At 44.9% G+C, this 15,548-nt stretch overlaps 2 protein-coding genes across 5 annotated transcripts in view; one reads left to right on the top strand and one right to left on the bottom strand.

Annotated features, from left to right (window-relative positions):
• Window positions 1-82: 82 nt before the first annotated feature.
• Window positions 83-15,548, top strand: part of MED7 (mediator complex subunit 7) — a 239,458-nt gene continuing 223,992 nt past the window's right edge. Inside the window, exons 1-2 of the mRNA XM_031970920.2 lie at window positions 83-179; window positions 257-333. The gene's annotated coding sequence lies outside the window, so the exon portion shown is untranslated. The remainder of the gene's footprint in view (window positions 180-256; window positions 334-15,548) is intronic.
• Window positions 834-15,548, bottom strand: part of Btk29A (tyrosine-protein kinase Btk29A) — a 237,658-nt gene continuing 222,943 nt past the window's right edge. For 3 of the 4 annotated variants that reach the window (XM_076367696.1, XM_076367695.1, XM_076367697.1), the window contains 11 exons: window positions 10,199-10,260; window positions 9,565-9,648; window positions 5,794-5,966; window positions 3,816-3,881; window positions 3,614-3,742; window positions 3,348-3,541; window positions 3,089-3,260; window positions 2,834-3,002; window positions 2,639-2,757; window positions 2,309-2,561; window positions 834-2,150 (listed from right to left, as the gene is read on the bottom strand). In XM_076367696.1, the coding sequence (XP_076223811.1) occupies window positions 2,049-2,150; window positions 2,309-2,561; window positions 2,639-2,757; window positions 2,834-3,002; window positions 3,089-3,260; window positions 3,348-3,541; window positions 3,614-3,742; window positions 3,816-3,881; window positions 5,794-5,966; window positions 9,565-9,648; window positions 10,199-10,260 (1,523 nt within the window). In that variant the 3' untranslated portion in view covers window positions 834-2,048. The remainder of the gene's footprint in view (window positions 2,151-2,308; window positions 2,562-2,638; window positions 2,758-2,833; window positions 3,003-3,088; window positions 3,261-3,347; window positions 3,542-3,613; window positions 3,743-3,815; window positions 3,882-5,793; window positions 5,967-9,564; window positions 9,649-10,198; window positions 10,261-15,548) is intronic. The other variant, XM_031970912.2, reaches the window with a different exon arrangement.

Genomic DNA, 15,548 nt, shown 5'->3' with positions numbered 1-15,548 from the left:
ATCACTTGAACGTGCGCGCGCATACACGTGACATTTCGAGATAAGATGCTTCAACTCGAAACTTCGGTTAGTTCAAAATTCGCGCTTGTCGAGTGATGTTTCGTTTGCGTGGTGGTTTTTTTTCTTTGCAATAAGAATTCGCACGTTCGTAGTCCGAATAATTGATCTTTACATCTAAGGTATGCAAAAAGAAACGTTTCAGTAACGTTGCACTAATGGTGACATGATTTAATTAATGTAATCGATGATATTTCAGAAGACTGTCAGCGAACGAGTGGTAACAAGAGTACTGACACGTTTGCGAGGAAGCAATCTCTACTTCTTTCAGTACAAGTAGGTTTATTATAATGTTATTTCGTTTTCAGGGTGTCACATTTTAATCTTTCAGTCATTGAATATACGAATGCCTAATGATCGAATGAAATCTAAAACGAGGTAAACTTTATTCCTTAACAATACCCTCTGATAGGTTATCAGCAGCAAGTAACGGTTTCCTCATGTTTCCTTAATTGACACGTGGTTATATTTTCCTGCGAAACAGCAATTAATCATATTACAGGTATAATTAATTTAATGTATCTTCCATCTATCGAACTGTCCCAAATATTCGCAATAGCAGATTAAAATGAGACACCTCGCATGTTTTCGCCACCCGAGACCTGAACGAACACTGAGAATTTCCTTGTGCGAAACGTAAAGGAAGAGAATCATTGAGGAGTAGCATCTATCGAGCGAAAACGTCGCAGGGACCGTTTGAGCATTCCTTTAATTCGACGGTACGCGTCGCTATCTGGGTATCCTAAACCTATAAATAATTCCGCCGATTCCTCGTGTGTGTTTTTTTTTTCCTTTCTTTATTCTATTTTTATTAAATTGTCATAGTATATAATACAGAAGTGAAACATTCATTTATTAAATTCATTCGTTAAGCAGAAATAATGTTTTTTTTTTCCTTCGTAGAATTATGTTATTGTGTTCCGTTAAAAAGTCAATAACAAAAAGGACCAGTATATGCTCCTACGGAAGAGTCACAACTTACTAGTTATATCCGTTCGAGGACACTCAATAAATACTACTGTTCTATTCGTAAATGCATCCATATCGTTGTATGGAATCAAGAGACTGAAAATCATACCGGGAACGGGGGGGGGGGATTAGACGGGGGACAGCGGCGAATCTCTGTTCGACGCTTGGAAATAAAAGCGACCCTTGGAACGACCGGACGGCGCTTGTAAAACCGAACTCGGAGCACAGTTTCGACGTACGAAACGGGAATCAGAATTGTGTCGCGTGTTTGCGGGTCGCGCGACTCGTGCGCGCGGACAAAAAAGATAAAAATGCTGATGGACATGTAAATTGCGTGAACGTTCGTTTCAGGTTGGAAATACGCACCGTGCCGTTTATCATAGAAAATGTAATTCAAATGCACGGCGCACTGTTGCCAAGCGAAACTCGGTTCGACGTCTCGCAGCCGGGTTTTACGCGCGTCATCCGGTAATCTCTAGCTCTCGGGAGAGGGACGGGGATTCAGGGAAGGAGGAGGATGGTGGATGTGTGGCGTAGCAGGCTGAACAATTGTTGCATCAAGATTCTTCCGGCGTGCAAGCTGCGATGGAAGTCGACGACACGGATAACTCGGGACACACACACACACACACGCGCGAGAGAGAGAAAAATTATTTGCCTTTAGTGGCTCGTATCGCCTTGCAAATCTCAATCCACGGGTGTCCGTAGGAACTGCAAATGTCACAGACGTTCGACGAGCTTGAGGATGGTTGACTAGGTTGGTGGCCGGGTGTACTCGGTGAGGATGACCCTTCTTTCTTCAATTTACACGTGGACGAGGAGAGATGTAGAAAATCGACCGATGGCGGCAGAAAGGCTGGCGCGCGGCTCTTGCGCGACGACGGCAGCGTCGACGAGTTGTACGACGACGAGGAGTTTGAGGATGGTAGGATCGAGGGCGACCGCTCTAGGGATGGAGACTTCGCCGCCTGTATTGACCGGTTTGAAGGCGACGACCGGCGCATACACCGTAGAAGGTTGAGTCAATCATTGAGCAGCCCTTGAGACACGCTGATCAGCTGCTCCTTCAGGACGCGGAAGGATGGTCGCACCTCGGGGCAGTGGGCCCAGCATTTTCGCATTACCTGCAAGCAATCGTGGAATGTAATTCGAGGTGGCCATAGCTGCTATTGGAGCTTAACGATTGAAAGTATTTTATTTCATTGCTTCTACGTTCAAACTTTACAGAAGAAAGACGCGTTAAGGCGTGCGTTACAGCGGTAAGCTCGACAAGAGGACGAACCTCGTAGACTTCCTTGAAACAGGCCTTGGGTCTCTCTAGTATGACTCCTCGTTGAACTCTCTCCACGACCTCGGTATTCTTTAGGCGTCCATAAGGCATTTTTCCGCAAGTGAACACTTCCCACATAAGTACTCCGTATGCCCAAACGTCGGATTTCGAGCTGAAGCGAGTGTAGTTCAAGACTTCCGGCGGCGCCCACTTGATCGGGAATTTAGCACCGCCGCTACTGGTGTATTGATCGTCGAGCACATACCTGCGGGCGTGATTAAACGTGGAGAACGTTCGGCGGAAGGACGGGTCTCAGGATTTACAGGTGTAACGAATCTTTACCTTGCTAATCCAAAGTCCGCGACTTTCACTACGTTTTCGGAGCCGACTAAACAGTTGCGCGCGGCGAGATCTCTGTGGATGTAGTTGTGCCTCTCCAAATAAGCCATGCCTTTGCAAACCTGCGAACAGAATTATAGCACCTGTTGCGGATAAATGCACCGGCGCGGCCCGTTAATGTTGAATCAATAACTTCACCTGTATGCACATGTCCAACAGGAGGCCAACATTTGCTCCTAATGTTGCTTCATGGCGACGGAGGTAGTTGAGAAGAGATCCGTGTCGCATGTACTCGGTCACGATATATATTGGTCTATCTTTACTGCAGACACCGTACAACTGGACCAAGTTCTGGTGTTGAAGTTTCCTGGAGGAGGAACAAGCGGATATTTGTCAAGAGCAATCCTATTAAGGGACCCGTCCGATCTGGCTTCATCGCAGAGGTCTACTCACGTCATCACTTTAGCTTCCTCTATGAAATCATCTTCGGACATGGTGCCCTCTTTCATCATTTTCACCGCGACGTCTATGGAACCGCGCCATTTTCCTCTTCGCACAACTCCAAACTGTCCGGAGCCAAGCTCTTCGAGCAAGAGCAGCTCTGCTGGATCGATCTCCCACTTATCTGCGTACCGAGGATTCAAGAACGTTCAGGTTTCCAGGACTTTCAGGATGATTTTATTGGAAGTTTCATTTGCAAACGATTACTCACCATGACTAAGGCCAGCAGTTGGCGGCACAGGTCGATCGCAAGGGCTGGTCTTCAATCGGCTGGCCAATCCTCCGCTGTTGTGCTTGTGATAGTTCACCAAGTCCGGTATAGAGCCGCAACAGTGTTTCTCGGATAAATAAAACTCTCCTCTGGGATTCTGCTTGATGTGATAGTGTTTCACGTGGGGGTGCGGTCTGCAACGGAATCCTTTCATCAACGATCGCGCCGTTCGAACGGGGAACGATTCTCAGAACGGAAATACGTACACTTTAGTGTAGAGGGAAAGCGTGTAGAGCCCTTTGGTAGAAGAGTTACGGACGACAAAGCATCCTTCCTTGTCTTCCTGTTTGAGCAATGATTCGGCGCGTTGTCTGGACATGTCACCCACGTACCATCTGCAATTGGAAACGGGTTTCGATCAGTACCTGCGATCCTGTAACTCGTTCCTCCGACGAAACGAATATTTACTCGTATTTCTGTAGACCCAGTAGCTCTTTCTCCTTCACGTAGTTGCTGGGAATGTAACCGATCGATCTGAAAGTGAACAATGAACGGCGTGTAAATGAAACCGAACGTCTGAGAAACGACGTACGTCAGGTGTGTTAACAATTAATTTTGAAAATTCGAGGATACAAGCGAAAAAGTCTGGTGGCCAGTTCTGTAGCTAGACGAATCGAAAGGATCCCTACACGGAAGCACCGAAGCGGAACGATCTTCTCCGGTGAGATGCGCAAGTTCGTCGGGTTATCAAGCTGAAGGGAATTCCTATTCACCGAAGACGCAACGCGAAGGTTCCAACAATCGCCGACTTATCAAAGAAAACCCTTGCGATGCCGGGATAATCTCCGCTCCAGTCGACCGTGCTCGCGCAAGCCGATCCCAATGGGAGATTGAGTTACTTAAGTTTTAATGAGACCCAGTTAACGATCATCCATTGAATATTATCATAAACAACTACAGAGGATGCTCACGGGGCTCCCGGGACAACGCGAAGATCCCGTACTCGATCGTATCCGAAAACCAAAATATAAATCTCAAGAATTCGAAGATACTCAGAGATAAACACCGACAAAAATATACAACCACGTTCCAAACAGAACCGAATTGAACTACAAAACCGCGAGTCAAGGAACCTCCGTCGAAGAGGTCCATCGTACCAACGACAAGAAGCCAGATTCATTAGCCGTTACAAAGCCACGAGGCGCAGTTCTAAAGTTCAAGTGAACGGTAATCAAGCGACACGCGCGTGTACGATCTCCTCCAATCAAGGATCGAAGAGCCAGGCCTTTAGCTCCAGTTATTAATTAGCCGGACTCAATAGGGGGGCCGTGGAGCCGGGGCCAGGCCCATCCCGGTGTCGGATCGAGTTGCTTAAGTTTTAATGAGAGCCAATTAGCGGGTCCGCCGCCCGGTATTGTCGGGGACAACGTGTTGCCAATAACGAGCCGGTCGAACAACCGCCTCTCGCCCGGGACCGAGGCGTTGTCCCCCGGTGCTCGCAATCGAAATTTTCGACACGCGAAATCATCGTCGGATATTTCACGCACGTCCGCGCATCGATTAAGCGCATAGCAATATCGGCCGCCGCCGCCGCTGTCCTAGTTCTCCTTGGCTCTCCGTTTCCTTGACACGCGTTTCCTTACGGTCCGGCGTCCGCCGGAGCCCAAGGCCGGCCCGCCGGCCATTTCTACGCGCAACCGGCACACACGCCGCCTCCTCCACGCCCCCTTTGCCGCGCCGGTAATCCGCTTTTGGGAATGCTAAGCAGTTATTATTGGAATATGAAGCGGTCGGTTCGAGTGAGCTAAGCCTTTAAAAGCACTCGACGGCTCCCGGGATATCCGTGATACCTTGAAATTAAAACGGAAACAATATCCACCGCCGGCGGCGTTGCTTACACAGCTGATGGGGCTGCATTAATTCGGACATCGCCGAAGATATTACTTGATCCCCGCCGAGGGAACGTTGTTTCAGCGATTAGAGTCGGGATCGCCGATGCGGATCGGTTTCGGGAGGGAAGGATCGGTGTTTAGACCGATCCTTCGGGGATACTTGAATATTCATTTTCTGGGGAAATATCGATGATCGACTAACGTAGAGCTCTTCGATCACTATGTTTTATCTTTAACAGCTCGTGTAAGGTCTTGTTGATAGTTTGCCAGGAACGCGAAGGAATTTTCCACTGTGTTCGCTTTGAGAACCAGTTGGCGAAATAGTTCTTTACTTCGAACGACGCGTAACGGACATCGATTTTCATTAAATTAATCTATCGATCTTCCTCAGACTCGTTTGCCAAAGGATTCCCCTGTCGCGTAAAATTGAATATCGAGTGGCGAACTCTAGAAGTTTCGCCGCTGGTAGACGGTTAACACGGTGTCAAAGCGTTAAGGCGACGTCGGTGTTCCCGCGATTAATTAATTCAACTTTGTTACTGCGGTCTCGTTACCCTTGGTACCGTGTGCCGCGGTTTTTATGCAAATCTCGAACGTTCATCCTATGCATCCACCCTAATCTTTGCACCACGGTCCCGCGTCTACCGGATTGTTCTACGCACCCGTGCTCGTCTTTGACTTTCCACCAGTGTTCCTGAGAATCGTCCATCACCTCGTACTCCGCGCCCTGAAATAACAGAAGTTAATTTACCTCTGACGAACCGTGTATTTCCTGGCGAGTTATACACACCGCCATAAGCTCCGCGACCCTGTAAAAGCTTTCGCAGTTTATGGATCAGCACTGTCGGCTGAACTCGCTCGTTTTTAGAACTTACGAGCCCGCTCGGTTTTCACGAACAGATTTTTATGTATGTATATATGAATATGTATATGTATATATATATTTAGTATATACGTACATGTATATATACACACACACACGAAAATAACTTCAGAAAATCCGATACTGCGAAGTCGGACGAAATTACCGTCGAGTTTCCGTTTCGCTCGGAACAACACGGCGAGTCTAATTGTATCTGTTCGAGTCGAAGTAGATTCGACTCAACGGAGATGAAGAGTATTATTTGCAATAACATTCGAACGGAAGCAAACGAAGATTCCGTTATTAATTATTGTTGCGATATCGCGAACAGTCGTGATTGAAACAGAGACATTAGTCGCTTATAAGAATAATATTTCAATTATTCTTCTATATTCGTTGTTTCCTACTGAAACATTAATCTCCATTCTAATGATACATACGAATAATATTTCAAGAACTATTCTGTTCGAAACTATTCGATCGCTTGTCGCGTCGAATCCCTCTGCCCGATAACGAGCCCGCAAAAGAATAACACCGAATCAACGATTACAGCTGATTACATCTAATAATTCGTTCGAATATCACTTTCCCCTTGAAATCTCAATTACCGCAGGCAATCGGGCGCGGCTCGATTACATTTCGCCCGCGATTTTCGACGATCCGGGATCGAGCAATGATCGGGAATACGCTTTTCCTGTGGCACCGAGGAATCCGGCCCCTCCTCAACGGAAACGTTCTCGGGTTTTCGCTCAATTTCATCCGACCGCTCGATGATACACCGACGCAACGTCGTTCTCCCGATACGATAGAGGCGAAACGAAGCAAAAAAGGGACGGGGAAAAAAGAGACAGAGAGAGAGAGAGAGAGAGAGATGGTTGGCGGAGGAGGGAAACTAGGTCGGCCGGGAATACACGGGAAATATAGAAATCTCCGGGAACAAACACGGAACGACGTGGAAACCGGCCGGAGTATAACGGTTAGCCGACGACGAAAATCGCGGTTGCCCCCGCCGGTTGATGTAACGTTATTCGATTTCTCCGGCCGGCCGTAAAAAGCGTTTCGAAAGCTCGTCGGGGACGGCTGAAAGCCTTCCGAGGACTCGTTGTCTCGTCGCTTCGGCGAACGATCGGGTCGGCCCTCCGATATCTTCGAGGAAATGAAAGGCTCCGGTGCACCGGCGGGACAGCTAGTGAGATTTAAATGAGTCCCCGCACTACGATTTATTTCGTCGCATCGAGCAGTTTAGATGCTCGATCGTTTCACCAAAGTGTGGAGTTTAGTTTGAAAAATCTCTCATCGTGCGCGCAATAAAATGAAATAATGAAGTGTGTACTCGTTAAATGCAGGCCGAATGCACTTAAAATGTATCCTAACGAGAAACTAAAGCGAAACGAAGAAGAATCACGTGTTTGTCTCGAGAAATAAATAATCCATCGTTGGAAATGTTAGCACCATTAAAAGAAAATAGTTCTGTTACCTAATTTATGTATGATTTCTTGTTAAATTCATCTTAAAGAATCTTGTCTACATCTAATTAGAAAGTATAGAATACTTCAAGTGAAAAACTTTCGAGTGCAAAGGTTAATAGAGTGTCGGATTTTGATGGAAATGGAATTATAAACGAGAAAATTGTTGGATCATTCTGACGAGAAATGTAGATTACTAAAGAGTTTGTGTTCATTTCAAGGTAAAAGATAGGATGTTTCACGTGTTACAAGCTAATGATATATCAGAAAGTGATTGATGTTTTCCAGTGACTGTAAAAGAAATTCCGTATTGGCTTTTCCGTGTATTTGCTATTTCCAGTGTTAAAACGCGGCGTAGTTGATTTAACGATCGACGAAGCGGCCGCACGATGCGGAACGGTAATGTTCAAGTGTTAATGGGATCCAGGAGCGGTTTCTCCGCGTATTAGAGGATAACCGGATCCACGGAATTCCGTCGACGCTCGCGCGAAACGTCGGCGATAATGGGATCGGCGCGGGACATTATCGGGACCGTTATCCGACCGCGTGAATCAGCTGGTTCATCATCGGCGCGATTATAATTTTAATCGTGGCTCGAAACTTGACGGGTTTACGCTCGCTTCCGGGACTTCCGACGGGAGATTCTTGTTTAGACAGGTGTATCCGTCGATGCAACAAGAAAATTGAATGCTTTATTAGCAGCGGTGTCATCGCGTCGAGTGAAAATTGAATTGCTGCTGAGTTTCGGTTGAATTTCGTTTAGTTAGTCGCGTCGGAGCTGGGATTAGATTCTATTCCAGACGAGCACAGTTGGAATCGGTGACATAGAATCGAATAAAATGATTTATTTCGATCATTGAATCGATTCGGGAAAAAGTGGTTCAAAGATATGTCAATCGAAAGGATAGTTGAGTAGGTTTCATCAGTGTTAATATCGAGTTCTGAAGTAAATATGTCAGAGAACATTCGACATTCGGTATAATAAGTTTTAGGAATCAGTAAACTAAGATGACTGAATGAAAATTCACTGGAAACTACCGAGCACTTAAGCCGTCTTTCTAAGATTCCTCAATAAAAGAGACAAGCGAGAATTCATTAAGATTCCAATTGGCTTATAATTCAGTCTAGCTATTACTAAATCAGCTTCCTTAATCAGTACTAGTAAAAGAACTTAAGAATTAATGATTCCGACGCACCTGGTAGTCCCAGCGTTAAAATCAGAACACTCGAACATCGCGCTCTGATATCTAAAACAGTTTCAAATTAACCCTTTGCGGACGAAGATTCTTTGACATGTAGAAAAGCTTCAACAGAAGCTAAATTATATATTGATTGCTTAAATAATAGCGAAAACAGAAACATGCTAATCTCTTGCTGTCCGAATAGTTAAATCATTCGCCTGAGTCTTCCAAATATGAACGTTTCATCTCGAAATGTCGACGTCCGTCCGCAAAGGGTTAAATATCGACCACCGGATCCACGACGTCGAATCGAATATCACGAACACCGAGTCGCGCGGTGTCCGATCGTGTCGGATCGGAAGAAACCGATTTCGACTCGACGCTGGAATTGAATTCCATTCGACATCGGGCACACCGTCGCCTCATTAGCCTCGAAGACAAAATGTTTTCAGCGCGCGAAGGGACGTTAAGGGTCAATTACGCGAAGGGGAGGGAAAAGAAAAGGGGCGGAAGGGGGAAGGATTGTAAAAGTGGGAACGAATATCGGTTCGATTTTTTGCTTTCATGCGATCGAGATTCCGGCATTCAACGAGGCATTACCCGCAGTTTTATCTCGTCCGTCGATGCAATTAAAGCCGCGCGCTCGCGGGACTATTATACACCTATCACATCGATCGGCCAGGAAACGCGGATTCTTTTATTGCCGTTGAATCGCACGCGGAACACTTCACGCGCGCGCGCGAGCCACGGATCCCATGCGAATTAACGGGCACGATATTTATGCGCTTTTCATCCTACGATTCGATTCGAACTTACCTTTTCGAGAGACAGATCGCCTCCCTCGATCGCTCGAAAAGGGTACAGAGCCACCACCACTTTCGTTCTCATCATTATTTTGTCCTGGAACATTGAATTCAATGGTGATCAACGAGTCGTCGTTATTAGATGGATCCTGATGCATTCACGGGGAATTCGGGGGCGTAAACGTGCACGGATCGCATGCGATACGAGGGTGTAGGACTGTGTAGGATATCTGTTATCGATAATCTTTAGTCAGACTGTGGTTTTTACAAATTTCAATTTGAATGTAGACAGTGGAATTATTGTTGATATTGGACCGACAAATTTTATGCATTATGGAGTGTAACGATCTTGCATTGCGCAACGTTGCATCAATAAGATGCAATTTTTTAACACTAGGTTTAGGGAGTGCGTCAATTTGACGCATACTGAATTTAGGAATATTACTTGGCAAACGTTTATGTCGGTGATGGTTGATGCAGTTATCTAAATGGTCGAACATCAATTTTTCTAGGAACAATAGAATAAATCGGACAATTCCGTAAACCTAGTGTTAAGTTGAACAGTGATTTCGACAAGAGTGTGTTCTTCGAGTTTCGGATTGAAAGATATCGAAGTGTCATCGAAGAAAGGGACATTTTTTGGTTACCTTTGTTTTAGAAGACGGAGTTCCAGGCGTGCCCCCCGGCATTATTGGAGTCGAAGGGGTCCCTGCAACATATCAATAAATTTATGTACATTTAATAACGCAATCAGTAAAAAGTTCAGATCATAATGAGCCGAAGCTTCCGTCGAGCAACGTTCAGCGTAATGTCTCGTCGAAGCTCGAATATCGAGTTAAGCTCGTCATGAATAATTCTTACGATCGATCGTATCGTTAACTCTGCTTTGATCGCCGATGAATCGGCACGTTCGAAACGTCATCGAAAAAGCAGAGGCGAGTACGCCAGGGACGATTTATTGGTACTTTCTCCGGGCGAGAATTCATTGCGCACGCGGTCATTTCCATTCGCAGCTTCGCACGTCGAATTACTGACGATTCCTATCGCTTTGACGAACGAAACACCGATACGATATTAAAATTGATGACAATCCTCTTCTCTTGTACACTCATTATTCTCGTTTAGATCAAAAGCTCTCGCGACTCCCAAAGACACCTGCGAATTCCATTTCGTTCAATTAACCCTCTGTAGGTCGAGTTCCTTTTCGCGACAGAATTACGCAGCATGAAATGAACATATCAACGTACCATCCCATACAAAAATATAAGAATACATCAACCTACAAATACAATGTATCCAAAAGCCTCAATAATCTTCCTAAACCGAATATATTTCGCGACTTCTAGCTTACAATCGCGTTAAACGTCGCTAAAACTTGCGCATCAAGGTTCAAGTTCATCAATTACTCAATTCCATGCGTCATTTTTCGGTGAAAACTGGAATAGATCGATTCACCTCGATACACCGACGCGCGATTCATTTTCGACAAATTTTTCGCGCCATGTATTCGCATAATTTCGAGCTTACAATCGCGTTAAACGTCGCTAAAACTTGCTTATCAAGGTTCAAGTCGATCAATTACTCAATTCCATGCGTCATTTTTCGGTGAAAACTGGAATAGATCGATTCACCTCGATACACACTACGCGCGATTCATTTTCGACAAATTTTTCGCGAAACAGCCGGTCGAAAAGAAACTAGATCTCGTGCGACGCGTGATCCGCAGCGTTCCGTCGCGATAAACATTCCCCTTTCAATCCGGGATCCGCGATAATTTAGTTAAATAAATCCAACGGCGAATAAATTTCGCGAGCCGGCTTTTGAGCGGCGCCGTAAACGCGTCCGCGGCGGGTAAAAAGGGGAAGAAAGGAGGGAAAAAGCGCGGAGAACGCGGAGGGGTGAAAAAAGGAGACGAAAAACGGAAGTGGAAGAAAAATACACCGGGCGGCGGTTACCGCGCGGATTTTCTGTACAATTAAACGCCGCGCCGCTTTTTTTCCTCTCCTCGCGGGGCGGGCGGAGGGGCGGAGGGTTATTAGAATTCCCCGTGAAAAGAACGGCCCCTTATTTTTTCATCGCGATAATTATTGAATACGCCCGCGGCGAGGAAGCTCGTGACTTCTGTTTTTAACGAGCTTACGCTCCTCACAATGTGTTTTTCCCTCGATGAACACTAACGAACCCCGCCGATTTCTCGCCGAACGGAATCTTCTCGCTTTCAAGATCCCGGTTCAAGCGGCTCGCGAGCGTTTCAGCCCGAACGTTCGCGGTATCCGGCGCAAAAGGAATAGACAGGCTTCAACGTTTCGCGAAAGGAGAACGGTTTTCCGCGTTTAGACGCGATTTCAGCCTGTTTGCGCGCTCGCTGTCGCGAGTTCTCCGCGCTTTGTGGAATGATAGGCTTTTGGGATGAAGGGGAACGATGATGGGAGGAATTACTACAGATTTGGTACACTCGTGTTGTGTTATTGTCTAGGTATTCACGTTTGCTGGTATTTTCGTTAGAGGTATTGTCGAGTAATTGGGAGCTTTGGTTTTTGGTAGTCGCCTTGGTGGACGACGTGTTAGTAATATTCATTGATAAGGTTTTTTAACAATTCAATTCCTTCTGGATGGAAGTATTTTATTTATTTTAGGCGAATGAATAATTTAATTGGAATAGCGAGAGACTGATACATAGTTTCTTTGTTTCCAGTATTTATCGATGCGTAATTTTGTGTTTTATACGTAGAGCTTATAGTTTCTTTTCCTGTCAAATGTTCGAATTTACCTCTTTTGTACTGATGCAGATTATTGTTTGAACAATCGGAGGAAGAGTGATTCGAGAGCGAAAGGGAACGTCGATCGACGCGTCGGAACTGACAGCCGCCATTTTTACGGCGAATATCGACCGGTCCGCGATTTCGGTTTTTAATTAACGGAATTATCGGCACGGTTCCGATCAAGTTACAAATACGAATCGGTGGGGCAGGAATTAAAGTGGACTTTGTTAGCGAGAGCTACCAATTAACCGTCTCCGCCTTCCACGGCTGGTAATTAAACAAGGATTAAAAGTAATCGTTCCGTTTGCTCCGTGAACTCGGACTCGGGGTCTTGACGAACGGGGAGAGAAAAAAAAAGAGAGAGAGAAGACGAATGGAAGGAGGAACGAATTAATTTGTGGACCGTCGAAAGCTCTTTCGCCGAACCGTTCGTTTTTCTCGGCGGCCGCGCATTCTTAATGAGAAACGGAGATTGTTGCGCGATACGAAATTTGCGAAAACAGTGTAATGACGTTGCCAATTGCTCCACGCGTAATTCCCTTGATGGAAAGCTGAGTGTTCTTAAAGAGGCGGCCTGTAATTCATCGTTCTTTCTCGACGATCTTATCATTATTAAACTCCACTGGCTACATAATTAAAAGAACACGGACGCTTTGTAGAAACAACGATTGTCGGTTGACAAACCGTAATTCAACGGTATAAACAGTGGAAGATTAAAGTACGATGGAATTTAGCTAATTGAAACAGGATAGAATCTAAGCAACCGAAGCTTTGCGATTAACCGTTAAATCATTAAAAATTAATTATCAAATACCCTGTAAAGGTATATAGTTAAAATCACGGACGTTTTCTTCGTAGAAACAACAAATTTCAGTTGACAAACCATAATTCAATGGTATAAATACTGGAGGATTACAGTACGGTGGAATTCAGTTAATTGAAACAGGATAGAATCTAAGCAACCGAAGCTTTGCGATTAACGGTAAAGCTGAATACCGACGGAGCAAGTTTAATCAGGAAAAATTAATTATCAAATACCCAGCAACTTGTGCAAAAGAAATACCCAGTGATTTTCTCGCCGGGATTAGTAACATTCTCCGCATTTCCGTGTCCGTGCTCGGCGAGCCCAGCGTTCCGTGAAGCTGTTCGAAAAATTCCGAAACAAATTTTTCCTCTGTCCCGCGGGTGGCGGGCGTCCGCTTGAAATTATTTATCATACGGAACACTTTTCGAATAATTAACATTAACCGACAGCATTTAGCAAGATAAACGCGCGAGGACCGATAACGCGATTCAATGAAACAATTCGGTGTATTCCTGCGTTATTGATGCAGCGAAATTACGAAGCCCGATGGTTGATATTATAAATTATGTATAACATATTAATTCGTGAAATATCGAAACATAATAGCCCCGCTCCTTAATTTACGCGTGATTTCCATTTCGAGTTCGCCGTACAAAATGCCACCGATATTTCATTAGATAACTATGAATATTTATAACCGGACGCCAGATACTTATGCAAATCAAGTTGCTAAGAACACAATTAGCAAACCTGAATTACGACGTTGACACTGGAACTGCCGAGCATTTCATACGATTAACATGTAATTACAAAAATTCTAATATCTCCAGTTTCTTCAGAGATTCATTACGGTGTTCAGACCATTTTCAAGATCATCTCGAATACGGAATGCTTTTAAGATATCAATAATTGCGAAACAAATCGAAACCAGTTATTTCAACTGGTACAGTACATTATACATGTCCGTAAATATGAAAGTCTGTCACTATCTTTATTTCAATTCATTTTTCTGATAAACTCATTCTCTAAATTTTAATTCAGGCGACTTTCATAATTACGAGCGCATATATCAGATCATATATTTCTGCGTTCCGTGCATTGCATGTAATTTTTCAGCGAATTTCCTGTAACAAGCACGAAAATCCGCGTTGCGCTCGCAACGGGGGAAACTTTCTGGTGCAAAGAGTTAATGTCGGGACCTCGCGTTTCGCGGACATTTCCCGGCGACGACTGCGCGCCGAATGATCCCTCCACCCCCGCCCCCCGCGGCGCGTATCGTTTTCATTTCTTGTCAAGTACGCCGCGACAATGGAGATTCTAAAGCGAACCAGCCGCCACGCGACGGGGGATCGAGCTTTATCGGAGATTATATGCCTCGAAACGTTCGCTTTTCTCTTTTCTCCGCCCTTCTTCCCCGTTTCTCCCCCGTTCGCGTTCCTTTTTTTCGCGAGGCTAGCGACCAGACGGGACGGAGACCCGCGGAAACAAGGGGACGAGCACACACAATTGGCGAAATTCGCGACGAAGATGATGGGGGATGTTCGATGAGCTTTATGCTTGGACGACTGCGATCACGTGTGCGCGGTTTCGATTCGCCGGTGTAAATACTTGTCGGTATCAACGGTGCAATTGCGGGTTACCTCCGACAGCTTTTCACTAGAAATATTCTATAGACATCATTTGAAATGGATTAATGAGGAAATACACGTGAGTTGAGGAACAAAGATGCTTTACTTGGATAATTCGCGTATTTCATAGTTCGTAGTTTTTATGGAATCATGTGATTCAAGCATTTTTCTATTGCAAAGGGTTTAGCATCAGCAACTGTCCATTGATGGAAGTTTACAATAATGAAAGGGTACAGTTATTTTGTTTTTCGTTTGTTAGAGTGAAATGATAGAGATTTGTAAAATTGTGCATCTTCCAACCCTTTGAACGCTGTAGGCTACAATACTGCAGCAGTTATAATATTAAATATTTTGATGAATCAAAGAAACTACCCTAAAATTATTCGATTTTCCACACATCGAATTTTGCATTGAGAAGGAAAATAAAAGATCGAAGGAATGCTATAGCATTTTTCATTTTCACTGGAGATATCATAGAAATTAGTTGCAGTTGCTGATAGATTACAAAACAACCTGGAGTGCTAAGGATTAATACGTTTCTACGCAAAGGATCATTCAATCGAGAATGCCGTTTGATTTTGCAATTTGACACAGAATTTCTAAGTGTAATATTACTTTGGATAAAAGGATCAATGGATTATTTGCCAGCGCGACCGATAACGGAACTTCTGATCCGCGCGTCATGTTCAGTCCCCCTCGAGGCACCTCTACAAAAACGAGAACGCAATGGATATTAAAATTTCCAGCGGAAGGACACTGTCCGGTCGAAAACGGAATGGAAGGAAGTTAAATTAAATTGTCA

Source organism: Nomia melanderi, chromosome 5 (assembly GCF_051020985.1).
Source record: "Nomia melanderi isolate GNS246 chromosome 5, iyNomMela1, whole genome shotgun sequence".
Lineage (NCBI taxonomy): Eukaryota > Metazoa > Arthropoda > Insecta > Hymenoptera > Halictidae > Nomia > Nomia melanderi.
The sequence above is the reverse complement of the archived record's forward strand: the minus strand, read 5'-3'. Positions and strand labels throughout refer to the sequence as shown.